We start from the raw sequence: 19,782 nt of genomic DNA, 5'->3' as shown, positions 1-19,782 counted from the left end.
TTTAATGAATTAATTGGTAAATTCCTCGGTAAAATAAGTATTTGGTCACCTACAAACAAGCAAGATTTCTGGCTCTCACAGACCTGTAACAACTTCTTTAAGAGGCTCCTCTGTCCTGCTCTCGTTACCTGGATTAATGGCATCTGTTTGAACTCATTATCAGTATAAAAGACACCTGTCCACAACCTCAAACAGTCACACTCCAAACTCCACTATGGCCAAGACCAAAGAGCTGTCAAAGGACACCAGAAACGAAATTGTAGACCTGCACCAGGCTGGGAAGACTGAATCTGCAATAGGTAAGCAGCTTGGTGTGAAGAAATCAACTGTGGGAGCAATTATTAGAAAATGGAAGACATACAAGACCACTGATAATCTCCCTCGATCTGGGGCTCCACGCAAGATCTCACCCCGTGGGGTCAAAATGATCACAAGAACGGTGAGCAAAAATCCCAGAACCACACGGGGGGACCTAGTGAATGACCTGCAGAGAGCTGGGACCAAAGTAACAAAGGCTACCATCAGTAACACACTATGCCGCCAGGGACTCAAATCCTGCAGTGCCAGACATGTCCCCCTGCTTAAGCCAGTACGTCCAGGCCCATCTGAAGTTTGCTAGAGAGCATTTGGATGATCCAGAAGAGGATTGGGAGAATGTCATATGGTCAGATGAAACCAAAATAGAACTTTTTGGTAAAAACTCAACTTGTCGTGTTTGGAGGAGAAAGAATGCTGAGTTGCATCCAAAGAACACCATACCTACTGTCAAGCATGGGGGTGGAAACATCATGCTTTGGGGCTGTTTTTCTGCAAAGGGACCAGGACGACTGATCCGTGTAAAGGAAAGAATGAATGGGGCCATGTATCGTGAGATTTTGAGTGAAAACCTCCTTCCATCAGCAAGGGCATTGAAGATGAAACGTGGCTGGGTCTTTCAGCATGACAATGATCCCAAACACACTGCCCGGGCAACGAAGGAGTGGCTTCGTAAGAAGCATTTCAAGGTCCTGGAGTGGCCTAGCCAGTCTCCAGATCTCAACCCCATAGAAAATCTTTGGAGGGAGTTGAAAGTCCATGTTGCTCAGCGACAGCCCCAAAACATCACTGCTCTAGAGGAGATCTGCATGGAGGAATGGGCCAAAATACCAGCAACAGTGTGTGAAAACCTTGTGAAGACTTACAGAAAACGTTTGACCTCTGTCATTGCCAACAAAGGGTATATAACAAAGTATTGAGATGAACTTTTGTTATTGACCAAATACTTATTTTCCACCATAATTTGCAAATAAATTCTTTAAAAATCAGACAATGTGATTTTCTGGATTTTTTTTTCTCATTTTGTCTCTCATAGTTGAGGTATACCTATGATGAAAATTACAGGCCTCTCATCTTTTTAAGTGGGAGAACTTGCACAATTGGTGACTGACTAAATACTTTTTTGCCCCACTGTATGTCCAGTACTGGGCATGTCATCGTGCATACACACACCTGACATATTTAGAACAGAGGATTTTGGAGAACATTTTTAAAACCTTTATTTAACCAGGAAGTCCCTTGAAATTAAAATCTCTTTTTCAAGGGAGACCTGTTATACATGTTTTTGAGAAATCAGAAGCAAAAATTCCCCTTGTGGAATCAATACATCAGTGTGCCTGAATGTTTGTCTAGCTTTTTTTTTTTTAACCCGATCTCTATTCACTGCATCTGTAACATGCTATTACCAGACAATAATTTGGATGCATTGGAATTGGTAGTTTCTCACAGCTCTGTGGTTTGATCCTGAGCTCTGGTTCTGTCTGTGTGGCATTCTGTATGTTTTTCATGTGTCTGCACGGGTATTTCCTGTGGTAGTTATAGGACTTGCACAGTTACTTTACTGCCCGTAGATGCGAGTGGATGTGCGATTTCCTCACCTGCTCCCAGTGCTTCCAGCAGAGGCTAGGGTCTATTATGCCAGGATCAGACTACATGATGTTTTTGTCTTTCACTATGGTCACCATGTCAGATTATGCAATCATAGTGTCATAAATTCTTGTCACCTCTTGGTGGGGAGCAGTGGCGGAACAACTGCACACAAGGCCCCGGGGCAAAACACCAATCAGGCCCCCCCACATGGCGAAATTGCAAACAAACAAATTAGAAGGCTTGCGGCATATAGGCCTACTCAGGCTATATCTAACAAAAAGCAGTTTTTAAGAACGTAGCCTTTGGACCTAGCCATGGTGAAATTGCAAACAAACAGAAGGCCTGCAGTATATAATCAGGCTATATTAGAACAGAACTTGATCAAAGTTTTTTTTTAAATTATTATTATTATTATTATTATTATTATTTCTTTATAGGCCTACATAGCCTGTATTGTCTATTCATTTTTTATTATGTCCCAAATAGACACTAAACAACAAAAAAAAATCCAGCAATCATGAATGATACACCCTCATTGTGTAAGCACGTCTTCAACTCCAAAGCCGACACGGAAACCTGCGTTCGTCATTAAAAAGGCATTCGACGCGCCTTGCGCTCCGCAAAGTCGTCGACTATTTGAGGGATGTTAAGCGGTTCTTGCTCGCTCATTCTCAATTGATAAAATGGCCAATCCACAGAGTATCTCTTGACCCATTGCGCTCCTGAGATAATTTATCAATTTTAATTTGGAGAAAGAGCACTCTGCTGTCACAACTGAGACGGGGACAGTGAGAAAAAGCAAGAAGGCCGTGCACACCTCACTAAATGTAGAAGTTACTGCTGGATGATCTACTACCAGCAACCTGGCCAGGCTAAGCACAGATGTGTGTCTCGCTATCTGCTCCTTGAAACAAGCCCTAAATGACACTAATTGACCAGGAAAGCTGGAGTCAATATCCCAACTATAGTGATCACACAGTCGATGGGCCACTTCGTATAGCTCCTCGTCCTTGGAGCGTATTTGGATGAATAGCCTCAAACAAATGAGCAGTCCGATTTAAACTGACAAACCTTTGTGACAGCTGCTGAATGATTACATCAAGGCATGCATAGAACACATTCACCCGAAAATAATGTACTGCATCGGAAAGCCGACTGTCTTCGTTAAGGTGATCAAAGTGCCACTTCACTTTTTGCTAACCCCTCTCCACGTTCCCCACCCTCCTCTATATGACTTTGGCCGGAGCTACTGCTAAGCACCACCACGCTACTGCTGCTAGTGCTAACACAGGGCAATGCATGTTCACTACTAGCAAATTCAGGGACAGGAGAAGGCAAAGTAAAAAATGAATCCAACTTTGGAAGTTTAGAGTTCGCCTCCTCTTTATTTTTCTTTTCCTTCCTCTTTTGTGCCCCATTTTTACTTTTAAACATGCTGAATTCGTTTCTAGTAGACAACCAACAACCGCAACCAGGCATGCACCTTCCTAGTCTTGTTGTATGTCGTCAGATGGATGAGGACGTTAAGCAGCCTTTAGATCCTACCCATCATGCATTGCAGTTTTTTGCAAATTCCTCAAACGAAAAACAATTAAATACAAAAGGAACAGCTTAGTTTAGCTTGAAAACATTACAATTTATTATATTTTAAGTTTGTTTAGGGATTTCACAGATTTTTTTTTTAATTTTATTTAACCATGATAAGAATGTGTAGGTCAACTAGTCTGTAATCATGTGAAAACTTGTGGGTTTCAAGGAATTTCCAATGAAATTGCGTAAGGCACATTTATTGGGAGGGCCTGAATGTCAAAGGGTGGGGCCCTGTACGGCTAGGGGGAGGGCCCAAGGCCCAGGGGCAATGGCTCCACCCCTGGTGGGGAGACTGACAACACCTGGCCCTGACCATCATCGTTCACATCCTTGTGTGTCAGTGAGGAGAAGGGTCAAGGAAAGTGTCAAATCATGGTTACAGAAGGAACATGTCATAGTTGTCAAACTAGATGAAAAAATACAAAAAATTCTGACATGCGAGGCTTTTCATCAGGGTTTTATGGGGTGTCCCAGACGCCACATCGCTGTTCATCGTCACTACAAGGCCTGTTCATCATTCCTGACATTCATATTCAGGCCTGATGCTGGAAATCGTGTCAAGATTGGACTGAATTAGTGTTGTTTGATCCCAGCATTACACACGACTCTGAACAGGAATGTGAATTACTGAATATGAATGAAAATTATGTAATTTTAAAACTACAAAAATTACCGGATACGACACGAAGTTGCAATGAGAAAATGCAAAAAAAATGTGCGCAAACTTTTCACACAGAAATTATGCACATGAATAGAACTTGTGTTCTGTTTTGGGCTTGTTTCACACCGCAACTTGGGTACAAACAACAACAGGGAGAGTTTCATAATCTTGTTAGAGTTGAAGCTAAGAGACAAGGTGTTGGACAAACTGAAAGAAAGCCTGTGGTCTCCTCTGTTTCGCACAAAGTGATTGGTTGATGCCTTTATTCACAGTACGAAAGCTCAAAACTCAACGTTGGTGCGAAAAACATGACACTTTTTCGCTGTATAATATTCGCCTTCTGTGTGAAAGTACTCATGACAAAAACAGCTTGAAAAACAATATCAATGTGTGAATTAATTGCATGAAAAAACGCCTCCAGTGTGTAAAGGCTTTAAAGGAGATACGCAGAACCTCATCTCATCTCATTATCTCTCGCCGCTTTATCCTTCTACAGGGTCGCAGGCAAGCTGGAGCCTATCCCAGCTGACTACGGGCGAAAGGCGGGGTACACCCTGGACAAGTCGCCAGGTCATCACAGGGCTGACACATAGACACAGACAACCATTCACACTCACATTCACACCTACGGTCAATTTAGAGCCACACAGAACCTTTATTTTTAAATACATTTCTGAGTGGATAGTGTCTCCATCCTTGACTCTTGTATGCTGCATAAATGGGAATAAAAAATATATTTCTGAGAGTTAAAATCGACCGCAAAGTTGGCATTCGAGCTGCCCCACTGAGCCAGCCAGCCCTGAGTGCGTGACGTCACAGCAGTAACCGGTTTTAAGGCCGAGGCCTTTTACAGCTATAGACCAAAGTCATATAAATAAAAAATTTATGGTGAAAGTAAGAAATACCGTTACCGACTTGCTCAACTAAGACTGATTTGACTTCATTGATTGTGGGTTGACTCTCATTAAAACAGGATGGGTGTTATAACTTATGCAACATACATGTGCATGCATGCATTTTCACTGATAAAACGTAAAAGGCTAATTAAATAATCAGATGAACTGAGACAATCACATTCTGAAGCAAATTTAATAATCTTATACCAGTAACAAACACACGATACAAGTCACATGTATTAATCTAAATGCAGGTAAACAACGAGTGGTGTTTTTGTTGTTTTGTATCCAAATGAGTCACATCTTACCCGTCTGTGTTCTCGCTTCTTGAAGGCCGATCTTGTGGCCGATTGTTTTAAAACAATCTGACTTTCAGTTGTTTGTTCAGTTCTCCGTTCATTCGCTTCTTCCATGTAAGGGCGAGATATTGCTGCTGAGGCAAGCATATCCAGCAGAGAAATCAGACGGCTGGTCCACTCATTCTCCATTTTCTCCATACTGAGTACTCTGCCATTACTGCTCGGCTCAGGCAATTACTAAAACACGGGACGGGACGTCCCCGGTTTTAGCAACAACCAAGGGGAGGTCACTGCCCGAGAGATAATATGTCCCATCCCGTCCCGGGTTTTAGCAACAACCCTCGGCTCACACTCCGGGAGGACTGGTGCAACTGAACTTACTTTCCTTTTCTTGTAGTTTTCTTTTCCTTTAATTGTTGGTACTGCACCCTCTTTCAATACAGGCTTATAGCCAAAGCTCAACAGATCAGAGGTTTTGTACGAATCTTCAGTAAAATGTGCAGAGCAGAGGAGAGACCACTTCGTAGGCACCCAATGTGCCCGTGAACTTCTCGCAAAATGCGTCCAAATCTTTGCAGTTTGAACATTTTTGGGTCATGAATGCAACATAAATCCACCTTCTGTCGTGTTTCTGCACCTGTCAGCAACACATCTATGTGGCATGGCGATAAATTAGCTCAAAATGGAGGATCGGAGTTGCAGTCAGCTCTGTGTTTTAGTGTAGCGGAAATGGTGATGAGACCGATAGCCTTCCTGCAGTGATGTCACGGACGTCAAGGTCATTCACCCAGACCGCTACCTATATGAATCATTTTAATCATAAAAATTATTATATTAGATTTATTGTTAATGCTTAAAACTATTCCTGTGCCATTCTTGAGGTCTCAAGGCATTTACAAACGAAAGTGAGGCCATGGTTCTGCACATCTCCTTTAAGGTTCTAGACAAATGATAAAGTCTCACTAAAACTATTCTTATATGCCTCATGTAGTGTTAACTTTCAAATATTACAAATAAACAAAATGGCTAACAGCTAAAGGTGGCCTTAAAGCTTTTAAACTCTCCCTGTTGTCCTTTAAACCCAAGGCTTTCTCTTTCTTGAGAGCATGTCTGTAAAATTACTGTCTTCATTACTGCTGCATGGTGGTGTAGTGGTTAGCGCTGTCGCCTCACAGCAAGAAGGTTCCGGGTTCGAGCCCCGTGGCCGGCGAGGGCCTTTCCCTGTGGAGTTTGCATGTTCTCCCCGTGTCCGCGTGGGTTTCCTCCGGGTGCTCCGGTTTCCCCCACAGTCCAAAGACATGCAGGTTAGGTTAACTGGTGACTCTAAATTGACCGTAGGTGTGAATGCGAGTGTGAATGGTTGTCTGTGTCTATGTGTCAGCGCTGTGATGACCTGGCGACTTGTCCAGGGTGTACCCCGCCTTTTGCCTGTAGTCAGCTGGGATAGGCTCCAGCTTGCCTGTGACCCTGTAGAACAGGATAAAGTGGCTAGAGATAATGGATGGATGGATGGATTACTGCTACACGACTCCCTCATTCACTCAGGACATTACTGACAGTCACAGTGTGAAACAGAGCACGACATGTGAAAACATTCATATTGGACTCGGTGTGTTTTATTCACACATGAATTTTTCGCATTTTGAGTTTGTTTTCGATCGGCACGGTGGTGTAGTGGTTAGCGCTGTCGCCTCACAGCAAGAAGGTCCGGGTTTGAGCCCCGTGGCTGGCGAGGGCCTTTCTGTGCGGAGTTTGCATGTTCTCCCCGTGTCCGCGTGGGTTTCCTCCGGGTGCTCCGGTTTCCCCCACAGTCCAAAGACATGCAGGTTAGGTTAACTGGTGACTCTAAATTGACCGTAGGTGTGAATGTGAGTGTGAATGGTTGCCTGTGTCTATGTGTCAGCCCTGTGATGAGCTGGCGACTTGTCCAGGGTGTACCCCGCCTTTCGCCCGTAGTCAGCTGGGATAGGCTCCAGCTTGCCTGCGACCCTGTAGAACAGGATAAAGCGGCTACAGATAATGAGATGAGATGAGTTTGTTTTCTTACAAACCACATTGCAGTTTTACACTTGACCATTAGACGGCACCACATTGCTCTAATTTCCTTTCACACATGCACGCAGTCAGTAAAAGAAGAAGAAGCACTTCCTGTGTGAAAGGTCTAGAACATGGCGGCCTCTTATCGGAGCCTTAATGTTGCATACCCGCGCTGTTTGTAGTAGTAACTCTGTTTATATCCGGTTGTAGTTTTAATCCTACAGACAGCATGCTTTGGGCTGTGGTTCGGAGCCGGACTCCGGGGTCCCTCGTGCTGGCCCCTCGGCTTGGTGTTGTGCTTGAGAGTGTGCGGGGCAGGAAGTCTCGCACTGACCCGAAAGCCAAGTCCAAAGCGGGCCGGATGAAGAGCCCGCCCCCGGTGGACCCTGTGGAGATGGTGGTGCTGAAGGAGCGCTTCACTGACTACAACCTCATCATGAGGGCACTGAGGTAGAGACCTCACGGTCACACAGCAACATGCAGCAGCAGCCTCACTCACAGAGCGACAGAAATCCATTCTCCCAGGCCTTTCAGTTACATCATTTGGGCTACACCATACCTGTCAACTTTGAGGTTTGAAAAAAAGGGATATTTCCCAGATTTTTAACTCAAAATAAGGGAAAATTTCGGAAAGTCATACCCTTCACCAAAAGTGGGTGTGTAGTTGAATGGGGGGCAATTTTCTATCTAGTATTTGTGATTTCCTGGACTCTAGTGCATGTTGGTGATAGCCAAGACCCAAACTCAATATGCTTATGGTTTATAGAGTGCATTTGTGAATAAACTATACATTTATTTTTATTTGCTTTCAGTGGTACCAGTTATTTCCCAAATTAAGGGCTAAAATACGTATGTTAAAATAAGAAAGGTCATTATATAACCAGTCAATAAATTCAATTCCATTGCAATTTATTATGGTTTTACCATAATCATGGCCTCGGAACACTAGATAGATAGATAGAGTGATTAGTGATAGAGTGATAAAGAGTAATATATTAAACCAAGAGTGATTTAAAATGGGTAAGTTTCAGATAGAAAATAAAATAGACAATGAGTGGATAAAACAGTTAATACACCAATTAGTTTACACTAGGCTATTTATGAGGTCTTAGCCAGGACATACTTAATGTAAACATGTGTAGCTTACCTCTGATTATTTGGGAGGCTTTCGTTTTCCCCATGGAAAATTTCTTTGCGATGGAAGAGTCTGGGAACATTCCAGCCACGCACTTGTTGAAATCATCAAAGAAAGAGAGGCTAATGTTTTTCTTAGCTGTTAGCATCGCCATCTTCACCTCAGACCTAATTAGTGTTGCCAGATACTGCTGACGTTTTCCAGCCTAAAATATGTTCAAAACCCGCCAAAATGTACTTGAAACCGCCCAATCTGGCAACACTGGACCTAATCACTTGTTCAGCCTCGCCTCCGGACGTAGTTCTGTAATTACTGATGCCTGAGAGGGCGGGGACGTGAATTCATGGCCCGACTTCCTGCTGTAAGCTCCTGTCAGAGGCGCGTCATGAATTCTGGACCTACTGACTTTTTTATATTGTGAAAATACGGGATATTTTCGGGAAAATAAAAAAAAAAACGGGAAGACAGCGGGAAATAAGTCAAAATAAGGGAGTTCCCGGGAAAAACGGGAGGGTTGACAGGTATGGGCTACACCCTGGGCTTTTTCCATCATGATACAGGGTCATTTGGGCCAAGGGTGTAGGTTTGGTATTAACACTGGTGGGGACTAGGGTTGCCACCATTCAGAAATGAAAATAAGGGACCCCCACCACGGCTCCTTGGGGCCATGACCACCACGGGCATGACTCCCATGGGGTGGGGTGCCCGCAGCAGTGGGATGTTTTGTTTTGTAGGTGTTTTTAGTAAAGAGGTGATCAAGAAAGCAATTACTCATACTTAAAGCTTGAAATGCTTTATTGCCAATGCTGTAAAAATGTATAATGTACAAGTGGGCAACAATGAACTTTTAAAATATAATCTAAATATATTGAGAACTTAATCTCACTGTAAGTGCATAACTGTTCTTGGTGTAGGGACTCTCTTTGTGAACCTTGGGGATATTTTTACTTAGAGAGGAAAGAAGAGAACAAAAAACGACAAACATGTATGTCTGCTTATTCAGGAATGCAGAAAACAAGAAAGTGCAAAACATTACTCCTTCCCTCAACAGTCCTGAGTTCATCAGGAACTGTTGTGTTTCTCTTGTCTGTGGAGTAGACCAGATTTAGGCCCTGTCCACACGGCAACGGATTCAGGTGAATCTGATAAAATTGTTTATCGTTTCGGCCTGGCGTCCACACGGCACCGGTGTTTTGGGTGCCCCAAAACGAAATCTTTTGAGAACGGGTTCCAGAGTGGAAAAATCTGGCAACGGCGCCATTGCAAAGTCGTCTGGATGAGTAGAACGGATTTGTTTACGATGACGTCGCAACCACATGACTGTGAGCGCTTCATGCCGGGTAGAAGTGTAACGAACTCGATGCGAGTTGTCAACAAATCCTATAACTTGGTTCATGAAACACGCTTACAAAATATTTTCACTGTGAATATTTATTGTGTAATGGTGCAAAGTGAGAGAGAGAGAGAGTGAGAGAATAGCCCTTAGGGCAGAGTCTTTAGTCCAAACACTGCGGAAGCAGTACCAAACCGCGCACCGCCCGTGCGCTTTCCAAAAACAAAAACAATCCCGCCAGCAAAAATAGGGAAAAAAACGGAGCGATCTCACCTCTTCAGATGTTGGTTTAAGTCCGACAATACATTCCTCAAAAAGGGCGTAGAAGAACAAAGTAATCCATCAACGTGTAGCATTCAATTTATTCCGGACCATTAAAGAATTCTGGAGGATATCAGAATGTTGGCGTACCGGCTTCCATCTACCCCCATTCATTCCTCTTTCTGCGTCTCCATTCAAAAAACGAGCACTTGATTTTAAAGGGACTATATCCATAGGATAGGGAGTGAGAAGGTGTGCGTGTGACAGTGACAGGGTGAGTGACAGGGAAGAACCTAGGCTCATGCTCGCCCTGAATTTCTCTTAAAGTGAAGGCAGAAGAACGTTCAGCGCCTGGCCAGGCTTTCTATGTATTAATTTACATAGATGTTTTAATATGAAATATAAATAAGTGTCTTAGACAATAGATACTATTTTACGCTACTGATTAATAATCAAAACTTTATGTGGCTGATACTACAGAAGAAGGGGTTTTTATGCATGCGTCCTACTTCTTCTATTGTTCTGGTGTCTCCGATGGGACCGTCTTACAGTGCATGTAGAGGTGTGGCATGCGTATTGCATCGTTTTCAGCAAGCGTTGCATTGCCATATGCACCTGATGTTTTACTGATCCGTTGCCCATGTGGACGTGATATTTAAAAAAAAAAAATCTCGTTGTCGTGTGGATGTAGCCTTAAACAGTCAACAGATTTCCCTTACTTCTTTTTCCAAGTGTACTACTTCTTACTCCTTGCTGCACTGAGTAACTCTTTGTCTTTCAACTCTTTGTCGACATTTTTAAAAGGCCCGGGTTTTTTGAGCAGCGCCGGTGTGTGTTGTCTGTCTCTAGGCAACCGTGACAGCGCCACACGCAGTGACGCAGGCAGCCAGGCACAGACGCACAGAGCGGGACACAGAGTGGAGGGGTTTGTGTCCTGGGTAGATCCTGCAATGGAGTATTTCCTGTTTTATTTTGTTCACTATTGTTAGATTTAGTGTTGATATGTGCGAGACAGACATGTGTATTGGACATTTATGAAAATACGGAACAAATCGCGTCCCGTATCGGTTCACAAGATTTAATTGCCAAATAAAGGACGATTCTGTATTTTACGGGACGGGTGGCAACCCTGGTGGGGACATAAACCCAATGCCAACCCCCAGTGGCACCAACTTCAGATCAACATTAGAGGGTCACAATATTTTGCTCTGTTGTGTTCCACCAAAAGAGTATCCATCATCTCTCCAAAGTCCAGACTTTTAAAATTTGAAGTTCAGAATTGTAGTAGTTCATGAATAATAATATGCAATTCATTTGATTAATTGCAAATCTTGCACGTGATGATTAACCCATTCTACTAATTTGCAAATGTGTTTTACAAGCGAATAATGCATTGACTGTCAAGAGGGTGTATGTTCTTTTCCCTCATAGATGGAAGTCAAGTTTATTTGTGTAGCGCTTTTAACAATAAACATTGTCGCAAAGCAGCTTTACAGAATTTGAACAACTTAAAACATGAGCTAACTTTATCTCTAATCTATCCCCAATGAGCATGATGGTCTCGTCTCGTCTTCTTCCGCTTATCCAGGACCGGGTCGCGGAGGCAGCAGTCTAAGCATGGAAGCCCAAACTTCCCTTTCCCCAGACACCTCGGCCAGCTCCTCGGGAAGAACACCGAGGCGTTCCCAGGCCAGCCGAGAGACATAGTCCCTCCAGCGTGTCCTGGGTCTTCCCCGGGGCCTCCTCCCGGGGGGACATGCCTGGAACACCTCCCCAGGGAGGCGTCCAGGAGGCATCCGAAAAAGATGCCCGAGCCACCTCAGCTGGTTCCTCTCGATGTGAAGGAGCAGCGGCTCTACTCCGAGCTCCTCCCGAGTGACTGTGCTTCTCACCCTATCTCTAAGGGAGCGCCCAGCCACCCTGCGAAGGAAACTCATTTCAGCCGCTTGTATCCGCGATCTTGTTCTTTCTGTCATTACCCAAAGCTCATGACCATAGGTGAGAGTCGGAACGTAGATCGACCGGTAAATTGAGAGCTTGATGGTGGCAAGGAAAAACTCCCTCAGACGACATGAGGAAGAAACCTCGAGAGGAACCAGACTCAAAAGGGAACCCATCCTTGTTTGGGCAACGACAGACAACATGACTATAACATTAACAGTTTTAACATGAAGTCAGTTTTGTTGATATTATAACTCTTCATTGATGGAAACTTGAGTGCAAAACTGTTCATGACAACTGCAGTCCTAAATTTAGCAAGTCAACTGTAGTCCTCAGCCATAAAAGCATTACTGTAAGTGTCCAGAGCGTCCTCCAAGTGTGACTTTCAACTGTCCATATGGGGCCGTCCTCCACAGGAGCGATGCGATGAGACTCCAACCAGACGTAGGGCATCAGGATGGATCAGGCAGGTCCGAGGAGCAGAAGAGGTCAGCCTCTCGATCCCAGGACCAACATGTAACTCAGAGGGACAGATTTTGGGGGGGGGACACAGGTTATTCGGTATGCCCAATGTCACCTGAATAAGTAGGAACAGTATACATATTGCACCGAGTACAAGCAGGGACTCCGGCAACTAACTATGACAGCATAACTAAAAGGGGAGAGCCAGAAGGTAACACAGGCATGAGGGAGCCCCGGGACATAAAGCAGCAGCCACTACACCGTCAACAAACTCAAGTGAGTGGGGGACTGACAGCATCCATACATCCCAGTTTACCAAAACACACTGTCTGAGGACCCTCCAGATCTACACCTTTACCTCATAAACACCATTAACAAAAGGCTTGACTAAACAGATATGTTTTCAGCCTCGACTTAAACACTGAGACTGTGTCTGATTCCCGAACATTACTTGGAAGGCTGTTCCATGAATGTGGGGCTTTGTAAGAAAAGGCTCTGCCGTGAGTCTCGCTTCTCCACAAAATCATGGCGTGCCAATCGCTGTTGATGGAGAATTCGTGCTCTGCGCAAGGCTTACGGCTAGTTCGACGAGCCTGGAACAATATGGGAATGGTGCAGATTTCATGTCAGTTACGAGAAATACATGCTAATTCTCGCTAATTTCGGTGTGTTTAAAGAAGAAAGTCAAGACATAGGGTTTTATGCAGCCAAGTTTATTTAATCAAATTTTTTTTTTAAACTTTTGGTAGCATATTTTGGGCGCCTACGACATTATCCGTCGCAGGTTTCATGTAATTGAAAGGCCTGTCTACTAGCTGTTGGATTTCTCTCTTTTTTTTTTTTTTTTTTTCCCCCCCTCTCCAGGTCGGTCTGTTTGTCTATAGATGTTTTGCTATGTGCATAAAAACCACAATCAAATTGTTTACTTGCATGCCATTTTTCCAAGCTACACATCATGCCAAGAGACAATACAACATCTTTCACCATTCAAACCACAAGAGACATTACACTTAAAATACAACATGCTCAGAAGACTGTTTTAAACGCTTTAAATGTTCTAAATGTTCCTAATGAGTAGACCATGACTTTGAGGGGTTGAGATCAAGTCAAGGCTTTTTTATTTGTCATTTCAACTGTATACAGTTGGTACAGTACACAGTTAAAATGAAACTACGTTTCTCCAGGACCATGGTGCTACATTAAACATCACAGGATGACAAATACTGCATAAAGTGCAAGAGTGCGACACTGCAGACAAACAACCCAAACAAAGCGCAGAGCTGAGTGTGCATATTGAGGTAGTACACAAGAAGGGAATAAATAAATGTAAACCTTGTGTGTGTGAGAAACACGTTGTAAAGTAATAATGCATTATTGTCCACTGTGCAAAAACTGCAGTGTGAATGGTGCGTTCAACAGTCCATTGAGTATCAATCAAGACCAGGCCAGCGTGTGAAGGAGGCGGGAAAGGTGAGCACCAATAACAGGAAGAAAAATTTCACATTAGCAATGAGTCACGTTATAGGCCGCATTTCAAACAGGAAATTTTACATCCAATCACAGTAATGATGTGAACAAAAATCAGACTATGCACAGTCAATTTAGTGAAGTCCCCACAATTGTGGTCTTGAAATATAATCCCCCCCCCCCCCCCCCCCCCCCCCCCCCCCCCCCCGAGTCCTCAATGTCTGAGACAAGACTGAGTAAAAATGCGGTTGGAGATGAGACTGAGGCCTTCAGAACGTGGTCTGGAGACCAAGACCGGTCTCAAGTACTACAGCACTATTAATAAGTAGGGCTGTGCGATATGGGAAAAAATGAATATCCTGATACATTTTCTCCATTTCACGATATACGATATATATCTCGATATATTTAAATCTCCTCTAAAGGACCCCATGAAATCTAAATTTTACTCTTTTACTGTTTTCACTACAATCCCTGCAGATTAAATAACATTCTTGGTTAACTTTACAGGTGGTTTTCAACAACACATTTTACATTTTCATGTTAGTGATTTAATCACAATTGAATTGAAATAAGACTATTTTTATTCAACAAAGATGTGGCACAAACTGCAAAAACAATCTTGAAAATTGCAACAAAGGAGTAATACAATACAGAGCTGCTCAGAGCTCAAACCAGTAAAGTGGAAGCTCAACACTGAGAAAGACATTTAGCCTAAATAAGAAAAGTGCTCTTTCATTAAGTTATTTAAAAAAATAGATCTCCAAGCTATTAACCTGACTACTGAGAACCACTGGAACATTCACAATAGAGAGAGAGAGATGGAGGGAGAGAAGAGAGAGATCTGCAAAACATTTTTCTCTTTGCACACTTTTGAACTGAATGTTTTCTGGCTCTGCCTCTCAGATGTGTAGAATTCCAGTATTGCCTTCTCTGTAAAATGTCTGCGACCGGGCAACTCATATTTGGGATCGAGTGTGTTTAGTAATTTTTGGAAGCCTGGTTTTTCCACTATACTAATTGGGATCATGTCTTCGGCAGTGACGTTAGTGATTGAATCCGTTATAGTTCTCCATCTCCGACTCGTTTTCTCATATGGGGGGGCTTTGGAGAACGAGGCCGCTATGGTCATTTGTTTAGCTTGTGTGGGGGTTTTAGCTCGTGGGCAAGTAGTTCGGAGTTTAAGAGACTCTTCATACTGTACCGGGTGAGTTTTCAGGTGATGGAACATATTTGTCGTGCTGCTGCCTTTCGTGATGACGTTTTTTTTGCACACTTTACAAATTGGCATTTGCTGTTCCACGTCCTCCTCGCGATATCCAAAAAATGCCAGATGACTGACCCCTTACTAGTTCTTTTAGGAACCAATTCGTCCGCTTCCATTTTTAATTTGTCGCTGAAATTGCCAGAGCTTACACGGTAACCTATGCACCACCAGCGATTGCATGAACTGAGTCAGCGCTGTAAACCGAAACTAGAAAATCTTCCCGCCGGCAGTGTTGCCAGATACTGCTGACGTTTTCCAGCCCAAAATATGTTCAAAACCCGCCAAAACGCACTTAAAACCGCCCAATCTGGCAACACAACCGAAACTAGAAAATCTTCCCGGAAGTTCCTTTCAGCACCGAGATGTCACCCGGGATTGGTTGGCGAGTGCGTGACGTTATTGTTTTCTTTACCCTTAGGCAGCCTCTCACATTACTGCCTGAGGGACAGGGAGAAAACCACTGGAAAAGGTTTTAAACAAACACGAAACAAACGCAAGTCGGAAGATGACCATAAAATACTCGGTAGTTACGATATAATAACTTTATGTATCGCACACAGAATTTTCGGCGATATATCAAGTATATTCAATATATCGCACAGCCCTACTAATAAGTGAATCTTGTGGTCTGAATGCTGATAATTCTGTACCTTTTTCCTGATTGGAGAATGGACAACAGTGGATGACTGAGGCAGTGTGTGGTAAACGTCCTTCTTTGTGGAACGTTGTTTGCCAATAATCCTTCAAGTTGTCCATGTCACCCTCTTCTGCGTGTTCATACTCCTTGTGTTGCTAATCCTCACTCTGTTTAAAAAAAAAAAAAAAGGTGGACTGTGATGCATTTTCATTTTAGCTCTGTACTATAGAATGTTTGAATTTAAAAAGAAACATTTCAAATGGCAGGGCATCAGCAGAGAAAGTACTCCGTGATCTCTTTGGATCTCTGATTTCATTTGTCAATACTTATGATTCTATTCAGGGGGAAAAAAGCATCAGAAAAAAACCCAAAACTGCTTCTCCCAAACCTAGTGCACTGTGTTTAAAGGGACAGAATTGCCAAATATGTTATCTCATCTCATCTCATTATCTCTAGCCGCTTTATCCTGTGCTACAGGGTCGCAGGCAAGCTGGAGCCTATCCCAGCTGACTACGGGCGAAAGGCGGGGTACACCCTGGACAAGTCGCCAGGTCATCACAGGGCTGACACATAGACACAGACAACCATTCACACTCACATTCACACCTACGGTCAATTTAGAGTCACCAGTTAACCTAACCTGCATGTCTTTGGACTGTGGGGGAAACCGGAGCACCCGGAGGAAACCCACGCGGACACGGGGAGAACATGCAAACTCCACACAGAAAGGCCCTCGCCGGCCACGGGGCTCGAACCCGGAACCTTCTTGCTGTGAGGCGACAGCGCTAACCACTACACCACCGTGCCGCCCTCAAATATATTGTAATATTTATAATGTAACCTGATAACATTAATTTCTTCACTGAAGCAGTTTTAAAATGGCATCCCTCAACAATTCTTTTAATAGTTGTAGTTCCTACAATAGTGCATTATTGCATCCTTTGTCATAAAAATAGTGCAACAATCTGAATGAATAGATGGTCACTAACAAAGACAGTATTCATACAGAGAAAGACTTTTACAATACAACCCCGATTCCAAAAAAGTTGGGACAAGCTACAAATTGTAAATTAAAATGGAATGCAATGATGTGGAAGTTTCAAAATTCCATATTTTATTCAGAATAGAACATAGATGACATATCAAATGTTTAAACTGAGAAAATGTATCATTTAAAGAGAAAAATTAGGTGATTTTAAATTTCATGACAACAACACATCTCAAAAAAGTTGGGACAAGGCCATGTTTACCACTGTGAGACATCCCCTTTTCTCTTTACAACAGTCTGTAAACGTCTGGGGACTGAGGAGACAAGTTGCTCAAGTTTAGGGATAGGAATGTTAACCCATTCTTGTCTAATGTAGGATTCTAGTTGCTCAACTGTCTTAGGTCTTTTTTGTCGTATCTTCCGTTTTATGATGCACCAAATGTTTTGTATGGGTGAAAGATCTGGACTGCAGCCTGGCCAGTTCAGTACCCGGACCCTTCTTCTACGCAGCCATGATGCTGTAATTGATGCAGTATGTGGTTTGGCATTGTCATGTTGGAAAATGCAAGGTCTTCCCTGAAAGAGACGTCGTCTGGATGGGAGCATATGTTGCTCTAGAACCTGGATATACCTTTCAGCATTGACGGTGTCTTTCCAGATGTGTAAGCTGCTCATGCCACACGCACTAATGCAACCCCATACCATCAGAGATGCAGGCTTCTGAACTGAGCGCTGATGACAACTTGGGTCGTCCTTCTCTTTAGTCCGAATGACACGGCGTCCCTGATTTCCATAAAGAACTTCAAATTTTGATTCGTCTGACCACAGAACAGTTTTCCACTTTGCCACAGTCCATTTTAAATGAGCCTTGGCCCAGAGAAGACGTCTGCGCTTCTGGATCATGTTTAGATACGGCTTCTTCTTTGAACTATAGAGTTTTAGCTGGCAACGGCGGATGGCACGGTGAATTGTGTTCAGAGATGATGTTCTCTGGAAATATTCCTGAGCCCATTTTGTGATTTCCAATACAGAAGCATGCCTGTATGTGATGCAGTGCCATCTAAGGGCCCGAAGATCACGGGCACCCAGTATGGTTTTCCAGCCTTGACCCTTACGCACAGAGATTCTTCCAGATTCTCTGAATCTTTTGATGATATTATGCACTGTAGATGATGATATGTTCAAACTCTTTGCAATTTTACACTGTCGAACTCCTTTCTGATATTGCTCCACTATTTGTCGGCGCAGAATTAGGGGGATTGGTGATCCTCTTCCCATCTTTACTTCTGAGAGCCGCTGCCACTCCAAGATGCTCTTTTTATACCCAGTCATGTTAATGACCTATTGCCAATTGACCTAATGAGTTGCAATTTGGTCCTCCAGCTGTTCCTTTTTTGTACCTTTAACTTTTCCAGCCTCTTATTGCCCCTGTCCCAACTTTTTTGAGATGTGTTGCTGTCATGAAATTTCAAATGAGCCAATATTTGGCATGAAATTTCAAAATGTCTCACTTTCGACATTTGATATGTTGTCTATGTTCTATTGTGAATACAATATCAGTTCTTGAGATTTGTAAATTATTGCATTCCGTTTTTATTTACAATTTGTACTTTGTCCCAACTTTTTTGGAATCGGGTTTGTAATTGTTTGCTAGTTACATTACTGATACAAAACTGCTAATGAACTACATTTTAATTGTAACCACTGTGCTTTAACAACCATTCATTTACTTAATCTATCTGCTTAGCTCAATTTTAATAAATGCTGAAGTCAAGCTTGTTAATGTGTCCAATTATTTATGGTGATTGAAAAAACTGCAAATCATGAATATGGTTTACTTCATTTAAATGTAGATAATTTGAAGTTAAAGATGAAATTCTCCACTATATATTAATTGACTTCAGACTCTGTGATGTAGAGTACAAGCAAAAACAAGATTGGTGTTATTTTCCAGTTCTTTCTGGTGTGTGTAGGTTACAGTTTAAAGAGGAGATGCTGAGGAAGCGCTATGAGGAAGAGACCGGCTCCTTAGCAGAAGAGCGAGCCAAGCAGGAGGCTGAGGAACACCAATCATTAATGGCCTGGAATGATGCGGAAAACCTCAGATTGCGAAAAATCCGGTGAGACAGAAAAATGCAATTAAAATCCCTTTCACACTGGCTTTCTTTCAGCACCAAACGAATGTGTATGTTCTTGTGTCTGCCAGTGAGCTGCGTGTGCAGAAAGAGACTGAAGCTGCTGAACAGAGGAGGAAAGAGGCAGCGATTTTGCGGCAACAAGAGCTTGAGAATTACATCAAAGAAAAAGAGAGAGAAATCCTGCAGCTACAGGTAGGAACAATACACAGGTAAGATGCACAGATATGAAAATGTGAATGCACACACTTAACCTTTACATTATCTCGCTTTCAGGAAGAGGCAAAGAACTTTATTACCCTGGAAAATTTGGATCAGCGGATTGAAGAGGCATTGGACAACCCCAAAAACTACAACTTTGCTATAAATAAGGAGGGACAAGTGGTCAAACGAACTGTGCTGCAATAAAAAAAAAAGTTGAACAAAACATCACGATTAAAGAGACTGAAATTGTGCATGTCTATTTCCAAACTGATGTGACTGCAAGTGTCTACTCTCAGAATGTTTGTTTCTTTTCTTAAGTAAAGTTAACTTGTGTTTCAGTTATAAACGTGCATGCTGTGTCTTGTTTGGAAATGATTGTGGTTAAGAGCTTAGTTTTTGAAATGTCTCTAATGAGGTTGAAGGCACTGCTGCAGCATGGGGTCCTGTTTCTCAGGGGTGTTCAGTCCTGAGGACTCGCTTCATTGCGCGCACTCATGTCTTCAGACATGAGTCATTCTATAATTAGGGGTACATTTCATGTAAAGCAAAATCTCAAAATATCAG

General features: G+C 42.9%; 1 protein-coding gene across 1 annotated transcript; it reads left to right on the top strand.

The window, feature by feature from the left end:
- The first annotated feature begins 7,494 nt into the window (after window positions 1–7,494).
- Window positions 7,495–19,560, top strand: mrps26 (mitochondrial ribosomal protein S26). Its single transcript, XM_060925740.1, has 4 exons — window positions 7,495–7,838; window positions 18,853–18,999; window positions 19,086–19,209; window positions 19,291–19,560. Exons 1-4 carry the CDS (start codon window positions 7,618–7,620, stop codon window positions 19,420–19,422), a joined length of 624 nt encoding a protein of 207 aa, XP_060781723.1. The 5' UTR covers window positions 7,495–7,617; the 3' UTR covers window positions 19,423–19,560.
- The last annotated feature ends 222 nt before the right edge of the window (window positions 19,561–19,782 follow it).

Source organism: Neoarius graeffei, chromosome 7 (assembly GCF_027579695.1).
Source record: "Neoarius graeffei isolate fNeoGra1 chromosome 7, fNeoGra1.pri, whole genome shotgun sequence".
Classification (NCBI taxonomy): Eukaryota; Metazoa; Chordata; class Actinopteri; order Siluriformes; family Ariidae; genus Neoarius; species Neoarius graeffei.
Note: the sequence above shows the minus strand (reverse complement) of the source record. Positions and strands in the feature narration are given on the sequence as shown.

Excerpts from the sequence above, each read along its gene's own strand:
- mrps26 (XM_060925740.1), top strand. The coding sequence starts at position 7,618 with ATGCTTTGGGCTGTGGTTCGGAGCCGGACTCCGGGGTCCCTCGTGCTG. Across the intron at positions 19,000-19,085 it reads CTCAGATTGCGAAAAATCCG|TGAGCTGCGTGTGCAGAAAG; the intron begins GTGAGACAGAAA and ends TGTGTCTGCCAG. Across the intron at positions 19,210-19,290 it reads GAGAAATCCTGCAGCTACAG|GAAGAGGCAAAGAACTTTAT; the intron begins GTAGGAACAATA and ends TCTCGCTTTCAG.